Source organism: Archocentrus centrarchus, chromosome 7, assembly GCF_007364275.1.
Source record: "Archocentrus centrarchus isolate MPI-CPG fArcCen1 chromosome 7, fArcCen1, whole genome shotgun sequence".
In the NCBI taxonomy this organism is placed as follows: Eukaryota; Metazoa; Chordata; class Actinopteri; order Cichliformes; family Cichlidae; genus Archocentrus; species Archocentrus centrarchus.
Genome location: NC_044352.1, coordinates 23,940,827 through 23,968,038, shown reverse-complemented (window position 1 = coordinate 23,968,038; position 27,212 = coordinate 23,940,827). Strand labels below are relative to the sequence as shown.

The window sequence follows — 27,212 nt, the reverse complement described above, 5'->3', positions numbered from 1 at the left end:
GGAAGCAAAACAACAGGGAAAAAAATCTAGTTTTTTCTCACAGTTGCAGCTTTTTTCACATGTAAGGTGATTTAATACTTTTTTTTTTTTTTTTAACAGTCTGAAACTGTCCTGGCTGATGCAGCAAAAATTCTTGTGTGAATGAAAGACATGTATTCAGACTAAAGTGGCAGCTGAGAACCCGAGACCGCAGCGTTTACATTAGAAACACAACACATTGCCTTGTTTACATGGAAAAGGAGGTTATGTGAAGTTCCCAAAACCTCAAAGACTATCATCTAGTCATCCACAAGCAGCAAGCCTCCGTCACACCCTGTTCTCAACTGTCCAGAAGCATATAACAGTTTGAATCACTGTCATATTTTTAGGCTTTTTGATTTCAAGTTCAGTGACTAGATATCCATAGAAGCAGCCACATGTCTGCGAGGACAAGAAATCTCTTCAAAGTTTGTTCTTTGCAAGTCATTTGAGAAAACAGATGAATTCATGCTGGACTGTCTGTTCCCATATTCAAACAATAACAGCTACTCTGAGGTCAGCGCAGGTGAAAGTCTCCCAACGGCTCAAACACTAAAACAGGTGACCGACCCGGTATGGCACCTGCCAACATGTCACCATGATGCGCTCCAGGTTAAACAGAACACAAATCTCCCCCCCCCCCCCCCACCTTGGAAGTTTAGTCAAGCAAGACAAACAGAAACAGTCTTTTCAGTGTAAAACCTTTGGTTGACTGAAACTCACTTCATACTCGGTCTAATACACTGTAGCTGCTGCACGTGTTGTTTCCATTCACTCACCAGACTTTCCCTGCTCCCTGCCTGACTTCATCCCCTCCCCCGAGGGGAGTTCACCAGAGGATTCCAGGATCTGACGTGCGTCCTGGAGACTTTCAGGACAGACAAAAATCCAAAAATTATTGTTTCTCAAGCAGCCCCAGTTCAAACCCTACCATTTTTATTTTTATCCCCTACAGTCAGGCTCAGTTGACACCAGGAAATACATCCAGGAGGTATTGCTGTGTCTTTCCCTCACTGAGTGTACCTGTTCAAGGCTACTCCCATGACTCCAGTGATACAGTGCACTAGGCTCCTCCCACTTGACACAAACAGTCAGCTAGGTAAGAAGGAGGAGCTCAAAGGGGCTGTGACTATGATTTTCCCACATTATTCTAACACAAAGATGCACCAATGAGAGAAAGAGCCAAGCTAAGGTGTAGGCTTACAGGCAGGTGGGTGTTATTTTGTGTGCAATCTAATACCAGCCAGCTGGACAAAACCAGACCTGTTGACTTGCCTGAGGCTTGAGTAAACTAATACTTCTTAAATAAGACTTATAGCATCATGAAAAAAATCTTTAGCACCATTAAAACCACCACTGCTGTGGGAAACTTTGAAAAAGATCATGCGGTGTTTCATTCTTGTGGTTTTTAAGCAACCTGAACAGTACAAACTAAGAGCGCTCTTCAGGCTAAAGTAGAAGCCTAGGCAACATAATAATGCTTGGATTCATAACCAAATTTGTGGGATATGCACAGGATATTGTTGTCATTTCTGGATTAAAACACAAGTCCCCTTGAAAATGTAATAAACTGGATGTGTTTACACTGAAATGTTAAAGCAGTCTTTTAAAGCCTCCTGCATTGATTTCATTTGCTTCTTCTTAATTTCCTGGTTGGCAAGGAATGTATACAAAGAGACTCAGACACAGGTGCACGCCATTTGTTCACTCAGTCTGTGTATGCTTGTTTCTCTTTTCTTTTTTAATTTCAATCACCCTTGCAGTGACACAATGTTCGAGGCAGGAAGGTGAGTGAAGAAATGCTGATGGGCTAGTAGTTAGACAGAAGGAACTAAGATTTTAAAGAAAGTTGATAAGCCCATGCATTAATTAAGACTTATTCATCTTTCTGCAAGGAAGAGATAAATCCTTTTCAACTGAGCAGAATGATGACTAAGACTATAGATGTAATTCCTACAATTAAACTGCACATAGAAAAAAGACAAAACAACAGAACAGAGACTAATCAAGGAGTAACTCACTGTTTTTTGAAATTATTTCCCCTTCATTTATGTGGTAATTAGGAATAAAGCAGCAGGTTCTGTATGCCACTCTTTGCACAAAGTTCATTTTATACTAGGTGATTCAAAGCCACATTTCCATCCGTTAATACATATTTAAAACTTCTCACTCTTCCATGTCATGAATTCTTCATTTATATGAATTTTAACTCTGGAACACTAACATTGGGTGATTTTCACCCACGCGATTGTATTCTCAAGGTTTTCATTGTGGTGTTTCACAATTCATATGTAACCACTGTACCACCATGCCCCCCCCCCCCATGTCTACTGCAAAGTCAATCAACAGCTATGGCAGAAGCCTTGTTTGGCTCCTCAGCAAACTGTGAGACAAAGCAGCTAAAGAATCTACTCTCTTGTGGTCTATTTTATCCACAAAGTAAAATAAATACTGCCCATTTAAAGGGATGTTTGTGGGTCTGTAGCTCAACTATCTTCACCTCCATGTTCAAATAAGGTAAATCAGCATAAATACTGAAAACATGGGCACAGGGACGCATTATATTTTTCTAAGGCCAGATCACAGTACAAGACTTTGTATTGTGCACATATGCGCATATGATGATTTCACTTCATGATAACACACAAATGATGTTCAGCAGTGTGCAGAAAGAGGTCTCGAGTTACACTGTACTACACAATTGGAATCGAGTCATTGATTTTTCTGTTGAAAGTTATTTTCCTTGTACAGCCATAATCCCATTCCATGGGACGGTGACCAATATCTTTTAATGCTAGTGAAGAGGAAAGCTACAGTTAAAGTAGCTTTAAAGGAAGTCATGCACCTCTGCCTGGTGTGTAATGAATCTAAAGAGGAGATGTGACTCAGCTTCCAGTTCTGGGGAAAAGTCATTTATCGTGTACAGATGTTGGCTGTAAAAATTTCTGCAAAAATAAAATAAAATAAATAGATGTGCTGGTAAAATACTATGTGCATTACCTGAGAAATTATTGCACTGCAGTTCCTGAAATGTGAAATGACCTGGCAATTAGATTAGATTTTACCATACAAGACAAAGGCATGGTGGTTGAATACATCATTTTTATTATTCTATTCTTGCTTAAGACCTGTTGGGACATGCTAGAAGAGTATAAGGTAACTAGTAAGAGGTCCAACTGCAGCTCAGACTCAGACACTTATGAAGATAAAGTGCTAATCAGCAGCTCTGTTGGGTTTCCTAATTAAAAGAATGTACTCTGCATGCACTGGCTATTTACACTGCATTAAGACAGTTTCGAATCACTCTTCAGGGACCAAAGAGCACGGGAAAATTAGCTATCTGTGACACACATTGCTCGACTGCCTGATGATAAAATGATATTTCCCTCTATTTTATGTGAAATTATTAAAGCCAATCTATTTTTCCTGCATGTTTCTAAGTGCCGGATGCCTGGAGGTGATGACCTCAGGGCGCCATCCTTTAAATGAAAATCAATTGAAGCAGCCAGTCTGTGCCTCTCTCACTCCTTACAGTGAAGCTGAAACAATCACTCAAAGAAAAGCAAGTTCCAACTCACGTCAGGAAAGAAACACTGGAAAAATAAACAGCAAAAATTGCATATGTATGTATTTATGTATGCATGTACAGTATGTGTGCACAGTCAAAGTTCAAGTATAGACCTTTAATGTGAGCAAAACGGTGCCCTTTATTCTGGCCACAAAACTGGCCTTTGTTACTCCATACCCTCATAAATTCCCACTTTCCCTCTTCCTTATCTTCATGGTCTTTCTCAACCACCTACAAATAAATCAGAATTAAATCGGTCCATAAGTCACAAAGTGCGAACTAATGGAGACAAAAATAGTAGTAAACTGTGAAGAAGACCAAGTAAAGAGAAGGCTGTTCTAAGCAGGAATTTATCATTGCATGGAATACAAAAAGTAATAGAAGGAGATGTCTCAGAAATAAAGTTGTCACGGCGGTCTGAGCCACACTGTAGAGGGTAAATCAGCTCTGGATCACGTACAGCAGAAAACTGCTGCTGCATGATCAATATCCATGAGTTAATCAAGCTAATCAATGTGTGTTGCCTTTTGCTATATATAATCTACTGTATGTCAGTTTTTCACTATTTTTGTGTATTTGTCATGTTGCTAGAAGTAGAACTGGGGACTAAAGCTGAAGCATTTTAGCCCATATGGTATGTGTGCAAATGAATAGGGTCAGGTAGAGGAGTCTATCAGCTCTGTAGCTGTCACCAGTGATGCCTAACAACTGTTCTTGACCTGCCTCATAGTGCGTTAGAGTGATTCAGTGGATCTGACTAAATGTAAAGTTTAAATCTGTCTGATGAAGGGGTTTCACTTCAAAAATCTACAAACTATGTAATTTGCCCATAAGTACCCAAATGTTTGCATTTGTTAGAACCCCAGGGGTGTGACAAAAAAAAACAAGGACTTATAATGTGTGACCTCAAGACAGTATCAGTTCTCTCTTGTCATTTTCTCCACACACCTCACCTTTTACTCTTTTTAGCACAGGCAGCGCACATAAATTGGGGAGAAATTCAAATGGAAAAATGTCACCTTGAAACTTTTACATGAAATATTCCTTTATTGATCTACTGTGTGTCTGAACTAGCAAACTGGATTTAGGTCCACATAATTTTGGACAATGATACAACTGCTGTTATTTTAGGTGTACACCAAAACTCTAGTTGCAGTTATATGACGAATATGGATATAAAGTGCTGACTATCGCCTTTAATTTCAGGAGGTGAAAAAGATTTAATTTCTATACACACGCCCCTTCACTTGAAAGCTGTTTCATAATAAACTGGAGTGGGTTATTCTTTATTATGTTATATCTTCATAAATTAGGTAGGTAAAAGGTGTGGACTTGATACCAAGTGGTTAACATAACAAAAGTATATTCATTACTGCCAGACGCCAGCCTAGATGCACCCTGCACGGGCCTTTGTACTGTAACAGCAACTTGAAGGACATGCTGAAGGTCTGACAACTGATGGCTGTTTGCATCAGCTGGCTGTTCAATCACGATCCAAGGTAGGATTTAGAAATAGAAAATACACATCTAGTACCCAAACGTAATGGGTGTAGGTGTGGATTTTAGGACTGCAAAATAAACCCAAAAACATCTCAGAAGGAGTTAATTCAATTCAATTCAATTCAATTCAGTTATTTGAATTGCGTTAAATCAGTTGCCTCAAGGTTGGAGGTAAAGACCCTACAATAATTAGAAAGAAACCCCAACAGTCAAAACGACCCCCTATGAGCAAGCTCTTGGAAACAGTCGGAAAGAAAAACTCCCTTTTAACAGGAAGAAACCTCCGGCAGAGCCAGGCTCAGGGAGGGGCCGCGACCGGTTGGGGGTGAGAGGAGGAAGACAGGACATCCTGTGGAAGAGAGCCGGAGATGTTTTGAAGTGTGAATTGGAAATTTGTTAAAAGGCTGGAAGACTGACATTATCAAAGTTCTGTCTGTCCGTGGCTCTTATATTTTTTACATTAAACTAATAAACAGTCTGATGAAGCCTTGGGTTGCACGTTATTGTCTTGGATTCTGAAACCGGAAGAGACGAGAGAGGGGCAACGTTGACTGGAACACCGAGAACACTGCATGCTCAATGGCTAATTTACTTTACATAATTAACTTAATATTTTATTCAGTATGATCCAACACTGGTGATTAAGCCCATAAAGTTATCAGAAAAGTGCTTCCTGAGGGCAGAGAGGTGATTTTTCCCCACAGGCTTCTATACAATTGGAAATTTTGGCATATCCAAGTGGCAAACTTCAGAGCTGAAAACTGAAGCCACATTCCTGTTGGAGAATTTTGAAACCTTTTAATGGATGATTTGTGCTCAGGTCTGTGCTTCAGATTTGGCTAATTAGTTGTGTCGCACTAATTAGCCAATATATGTGTCCGTGTGTTGCACACATGCACTTCATGACAGCAGCTGCTAACCAACCTACGCCCATCTTTCATGCTCTCTAAGGGGTACAACCAGAGGAGTCGCCCCCTGTTGGCCATTAAAAAGAACTTTCACACTGACTTCATTATTCAGACTCAGAAGCTTTGTCCATCTTTTACACTGTTCATAGAGCACTGAGATTAATGAATGGATGTTAGTTTTATATCTATAAATATATATATATATAAAAACAAGCTATGTATACTAGTACACAACAAACACTTAACTCTCACTGTAATTAAATGAGTTAAAATGCACAGGGTGAGTTAGACTGACGCATGCTTTGACATATTTTTAGTACACCTGGATTTCTAGCAATAAGGTAATAATGTGGTATGTGACAGATCACTAAGCTAAATGTGAGGACCGTTTAAACAAAAATACAGCCTGGATTCTGAGGGATTTAGAAAAAGAAGAAAACAGCTACTGTATTGGAAAATTATCTAATATAAGCTTGTGTTTTACTGAATTTTATTCTTAAATGATTTGTTAAAGCAAGCCAGTCATGTACACACACTGGCACACACACGGAGGCATACACCCACATGTACCCATATGCATATTTTTTTGAAACAATATTTCCTTTGAAGACTGCTTAAATAAAGCCCTTCAGAACAGAAGTATGATACAGACCCTTGAAATCCAGCTTTTAGACTTCATGACCTTTGAGTTCTACTCTTCAGTAGCCTCATTTAATGAAGCCGTTACGAAAGCGACAAAGACCAAAGACGATCCCACTGCTGCTCTGCTTCCTGTGTCAGTTCTAACCTCTCAGTAGCTTTTAACAGGAAGGCCAGAGGACACACAAGCACACAGACCAGATCTCTGTCTGTGCAAACTGCAAAATTTCTGTGGATCCACAGCTCAAAACTCCATTACAGGGATATAATAATTATGTCCACAGTAGTAAGTCTAAATTACCATTTCCCTTCCTTTTTCTTGGTCATATCAGCCGTCTAGCTGGATTGGGTTAAAAACTGACTGATCTTGTGATCATGGCATGCAGGATGTAACATAATAATATTGTTCTGTCCACTTACTGTACTTATGCAAATGAGTCACATTAAAATGGCAAGCCTAGCTACTCTTGGACAATTGTGTCTAAGCATTTCTGAGTAGCTATTTCTGATGTGTGTAAATTACATTGGAGAGGCCTGGATATTGTTGCTGAAGGCAATTTAGCTGCCACTCTCCCACTGGCTGTAAGAGGGCTTGGATGGGGGCAGGTGTTTTGGAAAGTGTCAGCACATGAGAAAAATGGAAGTGCTCAGCAGAGACCACTCTGCAGAGTCACCCACACACACAGAGCTTCACATTCTCCCCTACTTTATTAATCTTTTGTTCTTTTTTTCTCTCTCCCTGCTTCTCTGGTTGATTTTCTCTTGTTATTCAGAATATGCAGGCAATAATGTTTCCTTATGTAATCTTTCACCTTGTCTTCCTCCTTCTCCTTGCAGTGCTCTTCAACTCTTTTATCCTCCACTTCTCCCTTCCTCGTCTCTCCTTTCCCCCTTAAGCCAGTTTTCCCTGGAAGCCCTGTTTGACTTCTTGGCATTGACCTTCCTATCTAGTGTTGCGCACATACCAAGCCTCACCTGGCCTGTGACATCACAGCCAGTTAATGTGCCGAAGCAGCACCTGTCTTCATTATGATCCAACGCTCACTGCTTACATTCGTCTCCCCCTCTCCTTCCCTGTCTCTCTCACTGCAGAACAGAGATGAATTTGCTGATAGCACACCCTCTTAGATCCCTGTTCTCATTCTGATGAAACTTGTAGTGATATACGTGGCCTTGGCCACTGCAGGGGTTTTGTGCGCGTATGTGTTTTTCCCTGAGTCTGCACATTTACAGCACCCAGGAAATGTCTCTAGAACTAAGGGACCAGCTGCTTTATGGTGTGGGAGAGTGCTGCATACAAGTAGGCACATATAAAGGTGTTAATATGAAAATGTGACTGAATCTGTTGGTATATCAGCTCTCGAGTTTTAAAAGCAGGGTTATGTATATATCACTGTACATTTTATGTTTATAATCTTGAACTACTAAACACAGTGAGATGAATACAGTGAGCAATGACAGAGATACAAAAGTAAAAAGCACCTTAAAGTTGTAATCAAGCACAAGAAACTGTGGAAAATAAATGTACGCTGTTGTGTGACCATTTGCGAGCACTCTCAGCACCATCACAGCATCGACACACACTATTAGAAGAGATGAGAGAACTGGCATCCAAATAGAGCCCAAAGCAAGACGCTCTAATGACTAAAGGCCCCGGGCGGCTGCCTGGATGACAATAAAGATCCATACCGGAGCTGGCAACTTTACAAGATACACTAGTCAAGACACACTTCAGGAGTGGCGCCATAGTTAACATCTTTGATCTTCTTTAAAAGACTCCATGGAACATGAGGCAGACTCCAGACACACTGCTGTAAGAGTGTTTGAGAGCTGCTGACGCTAATGTGAGACCCGTCTGACCACCCAGTCAGATAAGCGTCATGGGAATAAATACAGTCTTTAAAGTTAATAGGCTGCTTTTCAGGATGGCTCTTGGTGACACAAGTGACTGAACACACAGGCCAGACTGTGGTGACAATGAAGCATGAGTCCAAGTTAGTTAATAATTTAATAAAATGTAAAACAAATCATTTTAAAATGTAATGACTTTTAAATGCACTGATAACTGATAATTATTATGACTTTCTGAATTAGTTCAAGTGATTAGAAAGACTTGTCTTTCTTACTAATACAACACATAGACTGATTATAGTACACTTAAAGCAACCTGGTGGAAACAACACTTATTAGTTTAAGTAACATGCAATAAATGTGCTCATTTCTCCAATGACAGGTGCAAGCTACCACTGCTGAGATGGGGGAGGAAGTGATGTTCTCACTGCATAATAAATCCTGGTGTACACGACTTAAAGGCACATCAGCCTGTGCTGAGGGAGCTGAGGTGTCTGTGGATTTACTCAGTGCAAAATATATTGGCAGGTGCACGTGTGTATGTATACATGCAGTATATGTGCATTTGTGTGTTTGAGCTAATCTATATCAACTTTCACATCCACCAAAGCTTTCATAGTACAGTAAGCATAGCAAAAGAAAAATATTACCTTTGTCCAGAGAGGCATCTGGAGAGTTGAAGTCCATGAGACTGCTGATTTCAGTCTTGTAGCAGAGTTCAGTAGCTGGGGGCTTCTGCCTCTGGTGGGGAGATGGATCTAGGAGAAAAACAAGCAACAACCAGGCTTAACTTGCTAAATAGCATGTAAAGGGATTTCAAATGAATAGAAAGAACAATTAAGTCCATAAATATTTGGACAATGACACAGCTCTGGTAATTTTGCCTCTGTACACCTACTCAGTGGCTTTTTTAAATCAAACAATCAAGATGTGATTGAAGTGCAGATTTTCAGCTTTGATTTAAGGGGTTTAACAAAAATACTGCATTAACTGTTTCAGAATTAGAGACATTTTTATACTCAGTCTCCCATTCTCACAGGCTCAAAATTACTTGGACAATTAAGTGACAGATGAGGCCTGTTCCCTCACTATTCTGTGGTAAATCGAGCAGATCAAATATTTGGAGATGATTCCAAGTTTTAAACTTGCATTTGGTAAATGTTCACTGCAGCTTTCAGTATGAGGACAAACAGATGTCCGTGCAAGCGAGCGAGTCTATGGATGATCGCAGAATTCTTTCCTTGGCTAAGAAAAACACCTTCACAACATCTAGCCAAGTTAAGAAAACTCTTGAGAAGGTAGCGGTATCATTATCAAAGTCTGCAATCAGGAAGATTCTTTGGACAGAAGAAAGAAGAGTAACATTTACCAGGACAAATGGGAAAAGAAAAGTACGAAGAAGGAAAGGAAGAGCCAAAGCATTCCACATTACATCAAACATGGTGGAGGAAATGTTATGGCACATAAGGCTGCCAGTGGATCCAGGTAACTAGTGTTTATTGATGATGTGACTGCTGATAAAAGTAACAGGATGAATACTCCTTGCTCAGATTGAGCCAAATGCTGCAAAACTGGCAGCGCTTCACAGTGCAAATGGATAATGACCCAAAGCACACTGCGAAAGCAAACCAAGAGTTTCTCAATAGGATATTCTTCAAAAGGCCAAGTCGAACCAATCTCAACCCCACAGAGCATGTTTTTCAGTTTCGAAGACAGGCAGAGAGACCCACAGCTGTAGTGTTTGGTGATGGGTTCTAAACTTTACTGTCCGTCCGTTCACTTATACAAGTAATAAAAAATATCCTTGGATTTAAAATTATATTAGTCTGTCCAATTAACTTTGAGCCTCTGAAAATGGAAGACTACGCATAAAAATGTCTTTAATTCCAGTTACAGTAAAACTGTTGATAAACCCCTTGAATTAAAGTTGAAAGTCTGTACTTCAATCACATCTTGATTCTTTAATTTAAAACACAGTGTGTGCGTGCGTGTGTGTGTGTGTGTGTGTGGGGGGGGGGGGGGGGTGCACAGGGGGGTTTCATATCATTTATGGTTTACTATGACAGAGAGAGACATGTATAGACAGGTTACAATGTGTGCAGGAACCAGAAGGATTAATGCAGCACACCGCACCAATCAAATCCACAAAATCCCTCCCAGTACACACATAATGAAGTTTGACTCCTCACTCCTTACAGTGTAAGGAAACTGAGAGACTGCTGCATGCTCACATAAATATTAGCATTTTTATAACCAGAGTGCATTTGATTTCATGTGAGGTTCAGTAGTTTCTAATATAGTTTTGGCTCCTACCGGTAGCATGTAGTGAATGCATACTGAATGCGTTGCTCCAGGTTAGCTCACATAAAAGTGTTTGCTAAAATAACTTTGTCACTTGGACGTGTTACTGTATGTCAACTTCTGCCGTCCTCTCAGTCCATCACACTCATGCATGCATGGAAATTTTTAGACATCAACACTCCAAGAATGACAATTTCTACGTCAACAATAATAAAATTTCCTTAGCCAAAAGTTTAATAAGTTAAAACTTTTCAGATTCTGCTCTGCTCACACATATGATAAAATTCACATTTCTGCAAACTGTATCTTTTCCACTTCACTCTTCAACCTCTGCCCCTCTCTGCCCTTCTCCTCCTCTTCCTGTTCCTTCTGCCATCACTCCACCACCCACCTATTAAGATGCTGTTGCTGGTTGAATTATTTGCAGTAATTGAGCACAGATGTGTCTGGGAGCTGAAGTTCCAGGGGTGGTGCTGTCATTATGGCAAGATTAGTCATCACACTTTTTGAAATGGGTTTTATAAGGCTACAAATAACAGCCTGGCTCCCTGTCCCCACCTAAGGTGATTGGTAAAACATGAGGGCTGTTTTTAACTGCACATAACTCTTTGCCACCTTGCAAACGTATAATTTTTCAAACTCGCCCAAGGTAGAGCCTTTGGCACTGAGAACACAGATGTCAGTTTTTTGAATAATGTATAAATTCAAAGCTCACACTTATCTGCCAAGTTCAAGCTGCTGCTGCCCAGTAGCCTCATGAAAATGTTTTATCTTCCCTGCATAGTACCTTTGACAGGCCCTCACCGACATTTAAAACCCAGGCAAAGGCTAAGAGTATGGTGGAATAAATGCCAAGAAAGAAGTAAACCATGACAGCTGTTTGATGACGATAGTACGGTTAAGCTGGTTTGGAGGAAAAGCACAGGAATATGAGGCAGACTAAGCTCGGGTATGACTTTACTTTAAATTTGTTTACTATATATGTCATCAAGTTAGGCTAAAAAAAAAAAAAAACCTTCATTTGGTTTATTCCTAACCTCTGTATTGTCTTTCTCAAGTCTCAAGTGTTATTCAAGAGATATTTTGGAAATTTTAGATTAAAATACTGCTAATGATTGAACACACTGTCCAAGTTTCAGTTTAATTCAATTTTATTTATATAGCACCAAATTAAAACAACAGTTGCCACTGTGCTTTACATTGTAAGGTAAAGACTCTACAATAATACAGAGAAAACCCAACAATCAGACGATCCCCTATGAGCAAGCGGTTGGCAATAGAAGGATGGAAAAAATTCCCTTTTAGCAGGAAGAAACCTGCGGCAGAACCAGGCTCAGGGACGGGCAGTCACCTGCCACGACTGGTTGAGGTGAGGGGAGGGAGACAGGAGAAAAGACATACTGTGGACTAGAGCCAGAGATTAATAATGACTAATGATTAACTGCAGAGTGAGGTACAGTATAAACAGAGAGAGGAAAGAAATGAATGAAAAGAAACACTCATCATGGGAATCCCCCCTGCAGCCTAGGCCTATTGCAGCATAACTAAGGGAGGGTTCAAGGTCACCTGATCCAGTCCTAACTATAAGCTTTATCAAAAAGGTTTAAGCCTAATCTAAAAAACAGAGAGGGTGTCTGTCTCCTGAATCCAAACTGAGAGCTGGTTCCACAGAAGAAGGGCCTGAAAGCTGAAGGCTCTGCCTCCCATTCGGCTTTTAAATACCCCAGGAACCACAAGTAAGCCAGCAGTCTGAGAGTGAAGTGCTCTATTGGGGTGATACAATACTATGAGGGCTTTAATATAAGATGGGTCCTGATTATTAAAGACCTTGAATGTGAGGATAATGATTTTAAATTTGATTCTGGATTTAACAAGGAGCCAATGAAGAGAAGTCAATATGTTCTCCCATATTGGCTTCTCTTCTCTCCCTGTGTGCTCTCTTTCTAGGTCCTGTCAGAATTACAATAGTCCAATAAATGCATAGTAATAAATGCATGAACTAATTTTTCATCATCATTCTGAGACAGGATGTTCCTAATTTTAGAGATATTGCACTAATGCAAGAAAGCAGTCCTACATATTTGTTTAATATCCTGGTTGAAAATCACTCCCAAGATTCCTCACAGTGTTACTGGAGTCCAAGGTAATGCAATCCAGAGTAAGTATCTGGTTAGCCACCATGTTTCTAAAGTTTGTAGGGTCGAGTACAATAAATTCGGTTTTATCTGACTTTAAAAGCTTTGGTTAGTTTAGGTTCAGTCAGTGCACGTTTAAGTTACAGTTATAGGGAGATTCCTGCTATAAGGATACATTGTATGCTATATGGAGATGCTTTTCAATTTCATAGAACACTACAGGTTTAAGATCAATAGCCAAGAAATTATTAGCAATAACAGTATAGCAACTGAATCAGTGTTATCAGTAAGAGGAGAGACCAGTCTGTAACTCTGACAATGTAATTTTTTTATCCAAATTGATTTATCAAGGAGGTAGATGATGTGTTTTTTTTCAGTCACTGCTCATGCCCCTGAATCAATGTGCTTTTGAAATCACTGAATATGTGGGTCTAGTGAGGTCCAAACGCCTCATACTGATCGTTAAATCTTCAGCTCAGCTCACGGAAGTCAGATCTACACTATATCAAAGGCTGATAATACTGGAGTGTTGAAGAAACAATGAAAAATATCTGTTTTGTTGCTCTGCATCGCTGCATTTACTGCACTGAAAGAGAGCGAAGCTTTCCATAAACCTTTCTTTATGGCTGTTGTAAATCATGTTTGGTGTGATCTATTAAGGATTTCAGATAAGAGCATCATTTTGTCTCTGCTTCCAGCTTGCCAGTGTTCTTTCCTCATTTCCTCATGGACCAGTGGGAATGTGAAAAAGAGAGACACTTTTTTTCCATTTCATTGCAAGTGTGGATATATACCACACAGGGCTGAAACATATTGTTTTTTTTTTTGTTTTTTTTTTCAGTTTGGAATGAAATTGGAGAAAGCTGCACACCTAACATGATGCATACATCACACATCATCAGGAGCGCCTGTTATCCTCAGTTACACAGGTTCATAATTTTATTTTGGGGTTTATTGGAAAAGGTTTACATGCTGTGCTGTTTAAAAAAATACAACTGTACATTACATACTAATAAATGTACATACTGTACATTTCTGCAGTACTTAATGTCTGACACACTCTGTTTTAGCTTCTGCCTCTTTAATGCTCAGCAACCAAATGTCATTCTGCTTCAAATGACCAGTCAGAGCAACTGGAAAACCAAAACAAACAAAAAAGCAGGACCACAGTGAGGTTCCACAGAGCCTCTTATGATCCCATTAATGTCATTCTGACAAAACTGCCTGCAATTCAACTAGAGGGCGCTCATCAGACCATCCTCAATGGATATAAGTGAAAGGAGCTAAACAGCTAAAATAATTCACACCAGCTTATGAAAAAAAACAAAACAACTATATATATATATATAAACATACTGTAGCATAGATTATATTAAACAACAATAATGTCAGGGAAGCTGTTTTTGCCCAAAAAATATACTGCTCAAAAAGATTTAAGAAAAACTTTGATAACACATCAGATCTCAATGTGAAAAAAATAATCATGCTGGATATCTATACTGATATGGACTGAGTAACATGTTCGGATTGAAAAGGTGCCACATTGTTTGATGGAAATGAAACAATGTCCCAGAGGTGTTCTACTGGATGTAGGTCGAGCGAGCGTGGGGACCAATCAATGTTATCAATTCCTTCACCCTCCAGGAACTGCCAGCATACTCTCACTACATGAGCCAGGCATTGGCGTGCACCAGGAGGAAACCCAGGACCCACTGCACCAACAAAGGGTCTGACAGCGGGTCCAAGGATTTCATCCCGACACCTGATGGCAGTCAGGGTGCCTGTGGAGGTCATTGTGTGTTTTTCTATCCAGGTATGTTTTTACTGCATTGTCAGTGTGTTTAGGATTGTTGTCATGCTGAAAAATGAAGCAGCTGCCAATCAGATACTTTACAGATGGTATTGCAAGGTGGATGAAAATTTGATGGCACTTTTCTGTGTTCATAATTCCATCAATTTTGACAAGATTTCCAAAACCACTGGCTGAAATGCAGCCCCAAACCATAACAGAGCCTCCACCATGGTTTACAGATGGCTGCAGACACTCACTGTTTTACTTCTGTCCAGACCTTCTCTGTACATACAGAATGAATGACTCTTTTTAAGGAAAATTTTAGAAAGAAAATTTTTAATTTGGTTTCATCACTCCATCAGACCTGCTGGCATTGATTTTCAGTCCAGTTCTCCATGTTTCTCATTTTTTAGAATGGCTTCTTGACAGCCACCCTTCCACTGAGACCATTTCTGATGAGGCTTCAGCAAACGCTAGATGGAGAAACTTGAAGGGCCAGATGCATCTCTCAGGTCCTGTGTTAGGTCTTTGCTGAATTTCTTCCTATTTCTTAAGGATGTGACTTTCAGATGCTGCTGTAGATAGGGTTTTAGAGCTGACACTTCTTCTTTTGTCTTCCCTTTCCCCGGTTTCCTTAAACTGTTAAACAATACACTGCAGACCATGCTCAGATATGCCAAGTTCAACTAATAGCTTTTTGGGAATAAAAATACAATTTTATGTTTGTAATACAGTGTTATCTTTGGCATTTTTCATAGATTCAAATTAAGAAATGGGAACAAATTATGGTTTCAGTAACAAAGTAGATAAGGTACAATTTAAAATTGGTTCTTTGCTCAGCTCTCTTTTATCCGTAGACACAACACTGGTTCATCCCTTGAATTAGGTGCCTTTTTAAGCTTGAATGATTCATAGGTCAGTGTTAAGTGGCTTAACAAGCAAAAACATTCCTTTGAAAATATTCGGGACAAGAACTAAACTGAAAATTAGTGAAAAAGCAGCAAATGTTAGCTGGAAAGTTTGGAAAGACCTTCAGAATTCCTGGAGAACTGTTGCTCAACACCACTCAAAAAATTACAAGAGTCTGGCTCCTTGGAAGTAAAATATAAAGAAAGGAGGTGTGGCCTGAGACTTTTGCACAGTACTGTATCTTGATTGGTCAGTTAAAAATTTACAACAAGATAAACTCCATTGAAGGTACCCACTTCCAAACGATAACCCGAGACGAGACTGTAGTTAAACCAAAACAGAAACTGGTGTGAGTGTAGAAAAAGCAGCTGGTTGTGCTGCCATCAGGTCACATGTCAGACTCTGTCAGTATTTTCTGGCTGCTTCTTAAAAGACACAAGAAGAAAAAAAAAAAAGGTGACCTGTGAGGCACACCAAACTAGCCATTAGGTGGTCATTATGCAAATGTGACAGGAGCATTTCAAATAAATAAGGGCAGTATACAAAGCTTGCCCATCTTTAACCCATTTCATTTAAATTCCTCATAAACTGAAATTCAGTACATCAAATCAGAATTCAGCGCTCTCCTCCTTTTTTTTAAGCTACAAAGAAAGGAGGAGACTTGGGGAAAATAATTTGCCGTTCACAAAACTGACACATTAGCTCTGTCTTATTAACTAATATGTAGGATTTGTGTTTGTGGAAAGGTTTATACACAAACATAACAGCAGCAAAGGGGTCGCAATATCTCTCAAAATTTAACATTCATGAGAAAGCAATAAACTGCACTGCAGCAAATATTTTTACATTTGTTTTGGGTTTTTTTTTTTCAGTCTTGTTTTTTTTACAGCTCATGAGAATTTATGACACTTTATAACTTGCTTCCATTTTCCCATCAAACAGTCTCAGTTTGCTTTATGAATAACAAGCAGTTTAACTTATTATTGAGCACACAAGTGAGGAAAAAAAGGTAATTGTGCTTTGATGAAATAAATATTGATTTGGCGGAGACACTAAAAACAACTGTTATACTTCATGTGGCTCGGTAAATATGTACGTAATTATCTGGATCACTTTCCTGATCTGTTTGAGCTGAAAGCAATCCGACACACGCAAAATGTCACCTACATGCAATGCAGATCCTCACAGGGATGTAAATCACTTGTGGGAAATTTTCTCGCTTTCTGAAACACACAATTAGGTCGCGCCTATGTTACAGAGATTGTATTCGGGCGTATGGCAATTACACAGCAATAGAAGAAAAGAGAGAAAAAGGGCAAAGATGTCCTCATTTGGAAGGTATGCATCATGCTTCAAAAACACGTCACAGAAAAAGGCTTCCTTAAAACATAAATTTCTCCCTCAACTGTGAAGACTACAAACAAGACAGCTCCTGTAGTGAGATCAGTGTAGAGCTACAGGAAGACTGGTGGCGTTTTTATTTTTATTTGTTGTTTTTGTTGCATCATGCAGTGGTGCCATTCTGAACACATTTGACTTCAAACACAAACACCACCTACCTATGGGCTGTGTTACAAAAAAAAAAAAAAAAGAAGTTGGGATTGTGTAAAATGTAAATTTGCAAATGATTTAAAAAACATATTTAACTGGAAATAGTACAAAGACAACAAAGAGTTGGGACAGGGGGAACAGAAGACTGAGACAATTAATTAGGTTAAGTGGAAACAGGTCAGTGGCATGAGTGGGTATAAAAAAGAGCATCCCGCAGAAGCTGGGTCTCACAGAAGTGAAAATAGGAAGGGGGTCATGACTTCACTGTGATAAAAAATAAGAATAATGTTTCCCATTATAAAACAGAATGGAATCTTATGAGGAGTTTTATCACCTGCAGTTGATAATTTAATTAAAAGACGAGAAATCTGTGTATGAAAGGGAGAATGTTGAAAACCAAAAAAATGAATGATTTTAACCTTAATCTTAAATATCAACCGAAACATCAACTGAATCTCTAAACTGGTGCAGAATTGATTTGTTGATTAATCAGTCGGTCAACCGACAGGTCTGATAAAATGCTAGAAATTTGCGGATTTGTCTTCTCGGAGTTTTGGATCTGGGGAAATGTTATTGCCATTTTTCTGTTTATTATTTCCAACCTGATCAGTGTTTGGAATATGTCCTTTCTCCTCAACCTAAAAAATAGTAAAACAAACAAAAACAAACACCTGCCTCTTCAGTGATGCTGCCTGGCTGCTGATACCCACAGACACCTGCTTTACCTGTGTTACTGCTGCAGTAAAACTTACATTGAGAACTCAGACAAGAAGAACCCCCCCTGTTGTTCCACTTCTCAGCAGGGATGAAACAGGGTGCATCTCCCAAAAATAAACTGCTCCCTCAAAATAGAGACAGTCAAGCTTCCTTTACATCACCAAGTCTGTAGGAAGATTTACTTCAAACTACAGACATTGTGCATTTATAAAGGAACTCAGACGCTTGCTTGCAGGGAACCAAGTATTTCACAGCAAAAACGTAATCTGTGAAGCTGAAGGGAATATTCACAGTGGGTTCAGTAGCAAAAGTCTCTCTTAGTTTGTTGTTGTTACTGCTGCTGCTACTATGAATAGGTCATAGATCATTTGTTTATATAGGCACAAACAGTACTGTAAAAGTCTTGAGCCACCATATAATTTTTTTTTTTCCAAGGAGCCAGACTTTCTTGTAAGTATTTTAAAGTGGTCTTGAGCAATAGTTTTTCAGGCTTTCTGAAGGTCTTTCAGTTTTTCTTTGGACATTGGCTGCTTTTTCACTCAGTCCAGTCCTTGTAGCTGACCGTTTTCAGGGGAATATTTTTATGTTTGTTTGATGAGCCACTTAACACTGGCCTATGAATCATTCAAGCATAAAAAGGTACCTAACTTAACTGACAACAGAAGCTTCTCATAAAAACACATGTTGTTACCATTTTTTTTAGTTGAATCTACAAAAAAAAAAAAAAAAGAAAAAAAAATGCTAAAGACAGCACAGTTTGACAGGCATAAAATAGTACTTCTTCCCAAAGAACTATTACCAAAAACTTGGCATATTTCAGCATGGTGTGCAGTGTGTTCTGGACAAGTGGAGGACAAAAGAAGAAGTGGCAGATGAAGAGTATCTGAAAGTCATGTCCTCAAGAAATAGAAATAAAAAAATGCAGCAAAGACCTGACAAAGAGCGTGAGAGAGATCTGGCCCTTCAGTTGATCCATCTACTGTTCACCAAAGCCTCATTAGAAATGGTCTCAGTGGAAGGTGGCTGTCAGGAAGCCATTCTGGAGACAGGGAAAGACGGAGACAGGCTGAGGTATGGCCAATTACACACGAAGTGGACTGAGTATCAGTGGCAACAGGTCTTACGGAACAACAGATGTAAATTTTAAATTATTGTTTTAAAATCATCATCAATATGAATGGGGATCAGGAGAAAGGTAGAACAGTGAGTGTATCCAGCCATCTGTAAAACCCGATGGAGGCTCTGTCATGGTTTGGAGCTGCAATTCAGCCACTGGTGTTGAAGATCTTGTCAAAAATTGATGGAATTATGAACACAGAAAAGTATCATCAGATTCTGATTCACCATGCAATACTATCTGCGAAAGATCTCATTGGCAACGGGTGGTCATATCAAATATTGAAGCTTGTTGGAATTGTAGAAACTTTGGTTTTGCCTTATAAAATGTATTTCCATGTATATTTGCATGTTTCAATAAATTGCTGCACATACACTATATTGCCAAAATCATTGAATTCAGGTGTTCCAGTCACCTCCACGGCCACAGGTGTATAAACCAAGCAGCTAGGCATGCAGACTGCTTCTACAAACATTTGTGAAAGAATGGGTCGCTCTCAGGAGCTCAGTGAATTCCAGCGTGGTACTGTGATAGGCTGTTTACCTGTGCAACAAGTCCAGCCGTGAAATTTCCTCACTGCTAAATATTCCAGAGTGAACCATTAGTGGTATTATAACAAAGTGGATGCAAATGAGAATGACAGCAACTCAACCACAAAGTGGAAGGCCATGAAAAAATCACAGAGCGGGGTCAACGGATGTTGACACGCATAATGCGCAGGCTCCCAACTTTCTGCAGAGACAATCACTACAAACCTGTGGCCTTCAGATTAGCTCAAGAACAGTGTGTAGACAGCACCAGGGAGCATGGATAAGTCTGGGTCTGGTGTTTGCCAGGAGAGCGATACTTATCATACTGCATTGTACCAAGTGTAAAGTTTGGTGGAGGGGGGGATAGAACACACTCCTAAACCTTGTGGAAAGTCTTCCCAGAAGAACTGAAGCTGTTATAGCTGCAATGGGTGAGCCAACATTATATTAAACCATATGGATTAAGAATGGGATGTCACTCAAGTTCACATGTGTGTGAAGGGAGATGAGCAATACGGTATATTTCCCATTATCAAGTTATACAGAAATGATGGGTGCCTTAAGTCTTTTGCACAACACTGTATGTCCATCTACAGCATGAGACATCTATCTATCTATCTAGCTCTATATGTGAATTTGTAATCAGACAACACTGATGTTCATCGGTGTTGTCATTATAAAAATGAAATACATTTTTAGAGTTCAGAACTAACACCAGAAACTTGTGTTTTTTTCTAGCCAAAAGGTTCTTTGGACTCTGTCAAGCCCACCGAGAGTGACCTTACCCTCAAAGGAACACATTAACCTGGCATCACAATAATAAGAAAGAGACTTCAAGCTCCAGAAAACCTCATTCCATTTAGTGACTGAGTCGTTTATAGCCAGTTACCGCAATAGAACAAAATTCTACATCTACATTTACAAAGCGTTCAAGTTCATAGTTTTATGGAGATTACCGTAGAGGCCAAGTCAAGCAGTCACAGTTTCAATATGGTGAACTCTGTGAGGTTATGATATTAAACTTTCCATAATGTAATGCTCTTCAAGTTGAATATTCTATCAGTCCTAAAGGGGAGATCAAGTGGAAATGCTAATCTTTATGGTTGGACTGTTCCCTCTCTCTGTCACACACAATCCTGTCACTCCCTCTCTACAGTACCTTGAGCCCTCTCTTTTTTCTTAGTTGGCTGACTTTACCACTTCAGCATCACCTTTTTTTTTTCCTCCTGATTTTCTGTCCTTTCTGTCACTGTTTAATGGGGTTCCCCAAGCTCTTCTTTCTTCTGAGCCTGCCATATTTTATCAGCTGGCACAGTGCAGGGAAAGGCGACGGCTGGAACAAAAGCAGACCCTAATGAGTAGTGGAGGTGATTAAGGGATGAATAGACGGCTGCTGCTGGAACCTTCACCAAGCTGCCCGTGTGCCCCGGCTCAGTCTGCAATCTGCAGATAGACACTGCCTCGCTTCTCTTACGTCTGCCACTCGCCTTTAATTACACTGACATTCTCTGGTTCCAAGACTGCTGGACTCGTGATAAAGCTCACATATTTATGCATTAATCATCACTAGCCAGGACACCCCCCACCCCCACCCCGCGTCACCTGCATCAAGACCCCAATTCAAGGCACCGTGCAAATGTTCGGAAGATAAATGGAACTAATGGACCTGGGGTTTGATTGTGGGGAGCCAGTGCTTAATGTGTAGCCGCCCACACTAACTACCCCAGATCTCAACATGCCTCGTTTTCAATTCATATTGTAATGAAAGGCTGCTGAATGCGCGAGGCAGGCCATTCAAGAAAGCGTGTAGGCTAGGGATGTTATTAGTTGGTATAAGGACTTAGGAGAAAATGAGCTGCTGCCTGAGAGACCAAACCGAGGAAAAGTGGGCTTTTGTTAACGCGTGAATGTCATTTTCACAGCAGCCATCTGAGGAATGAACACATCGGCACTGTATGTAAAGTGAAAAATGTCCTTTTTGCTCGGCTCTATTACAGACAAGAGACAGGTGCCTGCCAGCACTACAGTTTTTAAAATGTCCTGAGCATGGCCACTTCAGCACTATATCAGGAATCAAAGTACTTTAGGAGATGGAGTGCAGCATGACAGCTTATATCAGGAAATTGAATGGGGATGAATCTTGCTTCTTCTGACAACATGCTGCATTTAGATCTCATATGATAGGCTTTAAATCATACTTAAATTACAGCACCAACAGGTCTTGATACTTTTCCACAGTCTGTTGCATCTTTGAGCAAATATATTTCTTATATATGGAAATCATGAGTACTTTTAAGTGGATATGTTTTATCAAGCTTTATCTCTTTATTAATACACTTAACTACTACTATACTGTTACTACTACTAGGACAGCTGCTAGATGATCTGCCAGCTGTTTTATAGAAAGATCCATGTATGGTGAAATTCATAAGAAACATGCCTTACAGTGAGTCAAGTTTTTGGAAAGACAGGGATAAATGCACACTTCAAATTGCATTAAAGGAATAAATCACTTGATTGTTTTGTAAATCCTGGAGTAATGGTTTTCAGGTTGAAAGGAAAAGACTGATATCACACCCATATCTGTCAATTATGCCAGTAAGTATATAAATGCATTCCAAGGAAAGTCCCAAAAATATTAGCAAATAGCTCCTCGGGTCCCGGCATTACACCGTATTAATCAAGTATATTTTATTAAAAAACAGAGAAATCTGTGGATACTTAATAAACTAATTCAAAATTTGCCTTGAGAATGAATATGAAGATATTTGAATAATTATATCCCCGATGCAATTATCCTAAAAACCCTAGAAGGTAAAATTGAAAATAAATCCTCTTCAGCACCCCTCGATTCATTCAGAATCAATTTAATAAATATCATCTATACCAAATGTGTTTTATGAACAGCTTTTAACACCAATTATGACTCAAAGGCACAGCAAAATTACTGAAGTGTAGTATTCTCCAAAGGACCTTGAAGGCTGTTGTTTTTTGTTTTTTTATCCCCTCTTACACTGCCAAGGCGTACTAAAAGACAATATGATGTTCACTGTTTGCAGTCTTTTAGTGCCACACAATGCATTACTGTATAATGCTATAATTTGCAATCATTTCATAACATTTTATGCTAAAAGCTGCCTCAAAATAAGTGAAATTTTAATATACTACTTCTGTCAGTTTAATGGGTTTCTAATAAAGCATGTCCCTTAAGGAGACAGATCTGACAGGAAACGGCTACGTAACCAAAATTAGAGTAAAACTATTATGAACTATTGTTGCACACCAAATGAAAAGGAAGGTGTTTGTCAAGATTGCGGAGTGATGAATACACTTTATCAACTAGCCAAAAAAGGTAAAATGATATTACTCTTGAGAAAGTATGAGCGATGTTTGAAGAGTTTAGTGCTGAGGTAAAACTACAGGGTAGCTGGGGACTGAGAGGGATGGAAAGAAGAGGATGATGGGTGAAGGTTTGGGTGGCGTGAGTTAGTTCAGCAAGACTACCAGCAACAGCTGAAAAAGGTTGTTTACAGGACACCTGTAAGGTTGACCAGAACTGGTCAACAGTTAATAGTGATCGCTGAAAAATCAATAAAGTAATGGGGACTAATAAATGAATTTGTGAGAAAAGGCTGGAATAAGAAAAGAGAGGAAATGAAAGAGAATAATGAGGAAGATGCCGAAGGGTTAAGAGTAGGATCCTCAGAAATAAAAAAAGAAGATACTCCGATACTAATTGATACTAAAAATTAATATTGGATTCGATATTCATCTGCAACAGTACTGACACCACCTGTGCCGTCTTCGCCTCCTCCAGCTGGCACACATTTCAAGCGGTCAGTAATGCTTCCTTTTCAACAACACTCACCAGTTATCAGCAGTGTCAACCTGACCACCGTGTTAGCCGTTCTACTACCTGCGATTACCCAGTAGCTACATCAGCTGTCTGACATGACTAAGGTAGTGGCTAGCAGCTATGGCTAATAATAAAATGATAACATTAATGTGGGAGCTATGCAGCAAACCATATAAGTCCTGCCTATCTGTAATGTTAACAGACAGTGTTAATTTAACAGAAAAACACAATTATTTGTATCTCAAAAGTGTTATATTTCCCTGAAAGCTGCGGATTGAAGCTGAGAAAAGTGTACCTGCAACTAGACAGAGACAATGGCAGATTACCTTATCAGCTCTGTTTAATTAGCACTGAAAATACGGTGCCAACTCATCAGAAGCACAGCATTACATCAGAGAACCTAAAAATATGGTCTTTTTTTGTTTTGTCTTTTTGTACTACATAAAAGAATCTTAACATTTTTCATACATGTGACTTACAGTTTATATTTTTGTACTATGTCAGACAATTAAAAAATAATGTTGCCGTTGATGTTATTGCTTCTTTTGTTCTAAACTTTATTTAAAAAAAAAAAAAAAACCATAATGCAGCTAATTTTTGTCTTTTTTCCCCTCCTGTGGTATCAAAAATAATAATGAGCATCAAATATTTTTCTGAGTATTGAGTTTGAAATTCTAGTATGGTGACATCCCTAGTCAAGAGAAAAAAGCAACAAGCCAAAAAAAAAAAAAAAGAAAGTAAATGATGAAGTTGATCAATTGTTCTTGATCAAGTAATGATTTCATTATGAAGTACGTAGAAATGAAAGGAATGTTTTTTTCCTCCATTTTGGCTGCACAGCCAATGAAGAAAAGATGAGAAGATGAGAGACAAGATTTTATAACAGATCTTAATATAACTTATGCTATATTTGAGTCATTCTTTCATCTTTGTTGCCTGTTGTCTTGGTAAATACAGGGCAGTACAAGTATCATTACTGAGAGAGCGAGCACTCACCAAAACTCATTACTTTGCATTAAAAGTCCTCTTGTCTTGTTATCATTTGCCTTTCTGATAGACATTTGCCAAAAAAAGGATTTGCTGTACTGAACACTTACTGCTTAACAATGCATTAAATGCATGAATGCAATTAATGAATTAATAAAACAATAATTTATAAAACACACACACACACACACACACACACACACACACACACACACACACACACACACACACACACACACACACACACACACACACACACACACAATTCCCCTTATAACAAAAATCCTCCCCAAACTCATCCCAGGGTCTCGGGCTCTTCAAACCTTCTCTGATCAGAGCCTCTTTTCTGGTCCACTGCCTCCCTTCCCTTTAAAATACCTGACAAATACCCATCTCTGTTTCTCACTGTTGCTTTTATCTGCCGACTGTGGATCATTTCTCCCACACCGTCTAAGTCCTCTCCTCCAGAGTATCCTTACTCCTGCTTCCAGATTTCCCCTCACTCCTGGTCTCACCCTGGGTGCTTTTCATTATGCTAACTTATACTGCCTTATATCCTATCTCCTGCCGTGACCCTGAAATCACATCTCCTCTGCTATCATGAAGGATCGTCCAATCCCTTTATTGCACATGGGAAAGTAAGGAGAGAGGATGCTTCTGGAGTAGGTAAGAGCGAGCAAACAAAGGTGTATCCTGTGTCTCACTCTTTCATGATGTGACGTCATAGATAAATGCCACGCATCCACACATGGTCATTGCCAACATACATTTAACACAGTGTAGTCTCCTGAGTCTTACTTTAAAGTGTTGTGCATAAGGATAAACTGGCTGACAAAGCGGACGAATTGGCAACGGGTTGTTGCTCAAGAATGACACTATGGAAGCAAATTTGGAACAGTTGGAAGCACGGGCTCCTCTGTCCTCGCATCCCTCTCGCTCTCACACATCCTCCCTGGGAGGAGCCCAGAGTGAGGAAGAGTGAGGAAAGTGCAAAGAAACATTAGCCCGATGAAAGGCAGCCTTCATCTGTCTTCTCTTCCACTAACCTTCTGCACATTCCTGACCTCATCCGCTTCTTTCCTCCTCATGCCTTCATTCTGTCTGTTCACTCTCATTTCTGCCTTCTTCACACTTGCACTCTATGAATGTCTTATTAAAATGTGAGATAAAATAATGAGGAAAAGATACTTTGATTCAACTTGAGCTGAGCCCCCCCCCCCAAAAAAAAAAGTATCAAAGGGCAATACTAAAGTGATGACAACTCACAACCAGGCAAAATAAAGAAATTAAAGGTGTGTAATGATGGCAAACTGATGGGTTCTGTATTGTGCGAGCCATATACCTTCAGATACCTGCACCTTGCGGTGTGCATGAGCAGAATTCGCAAACCCTGGAGAATCTTTCATGCCCCGAAACTGTTGCTACTGACAACCACATCTGTATTCAACATAGTGTTATTAACTCTCTTTAAATCGCTGAACTGACTGCAGCATTTGCAGAAACTATGCACTTACATAAAGTGGAGGCAAAGCAGAGTTGAATATTGATTTTAGGAATTAGTAAGTAGCAGCAAAAACCAACAAATTTGCAGTTCTTCTTCAGAACGTCTGAATCCAAACTTGTTCTTCATGCCTAACCGCGGTTTCCACAGTGTGGAGCTTTTAAATCTACATCACTAAAATAAATTGGTTTAGATCATTTAGGCTATTGATGATAAAAGTCCAAAATTTTAATATATCTCATATATTGTATTTTCACAACCACAGTTAACTGAACAGTTAGATTTACTTCTGTTTTCTCTCTTACAACCAGTTTTGATAGTGTAGCTGGAACTGTGTGCAGCTGTGATCAAAGTGAAGCTTGAGATGCATGAGTAATGGGTATGCATGTGATCATTTATTAATGTAGTAAAAGCTACAGACTACTCATGGGTCAGAAAGTCATGTTGTTGGATGGTAAGGCTGCTGTGATCCTGTTGCAAGACAGGCTCAAGTTTTTAATATGCAACAGTTTTTGATTTGAACACAACCAGATGGAGTGATACCTGGATACCTGAACATGACATTAAGTGTATTTCAAGGTCCCATTCGTAATAAAAAGCAGCCTGGTGATGATGGCCATAGATGCTCTGACTTCTGCCCTCACAGCTCAGTGAATGTATTTGTTTAGACTGCACTGAAGGTGATGAATACCAGGAGAGACCAGTGAAAATGGATCCTAGAAAAGCTGGGCCGGCAGTGTGATGTGGCAGAGTCTTTGGCAGAAAGATTTGATGCCATATTGAAGACATTAAACTGCCTCCTGTGCAACAGCTCTGAAAGACAGCAGCCTGGACTGGTCCATGCAGTCCAGACTGGACATGCTTATTTAGAAATTTTGTTCATTCAAAGAATATATTTTCTTATTGTTAATTTAGGTCAGTTATTGCTTTTCTAATGCCATTTTTTTTAAGTGCACAGGGTATATAGCTCATCATTACTGTTACATGGCTTTGTGCTATTGGTCCTTAAATGTACGATGTCGTGGACTATTATGAGTGCTAAAGTTAGAATAGAAAGAAAGAATTCTCTCAGTGAACCATCAGCTCATGATCCAACATTAAAAAAACACTACAATCACATTCTGGTGATGTTATTTTACTTTCACTCATTTTTTGCTAGTTGTGTCGACCTCCACGCTGCACCTGTCCAGTTCGGACCGCCTCATTGTTAAATGTTTTCATGAATGAAACAATGCAGAAAATAAAGTTAAGCGTGAATCTGACAGAATATTTTTCCCCAAACTGTGTAATGAAAATGTGATATCATGCCAGACAGAGAGACACACACACACA

At 39.4% G+C, this 27,212-nt stretch overlaps 1 protein-coding gene across 2 annotated transcripts in view; it reads right to left on the bottom strand.

The window, feature by feature from the left end:
* The window catches only part of LOC115783351 (kazrin-like), a 188,481-nt gene that overhangs the window by 42,495 nt on the left and 118,774 nt on the right, over positions 1-27,212 (bottom strand). For both annotated transcript variants that reach the window (XM_030734145.1, XM_030734146.1), the window contains exon 4: positions 9,135-9,242. In XM_030734145.1, the coding sequence (XP_030590005.1) occupies positions 9,135-9,242 (108 nt within the window). The remainder of the gene's footprint in view (positions 1-9,134; positions 9,243-27,212) is intronic.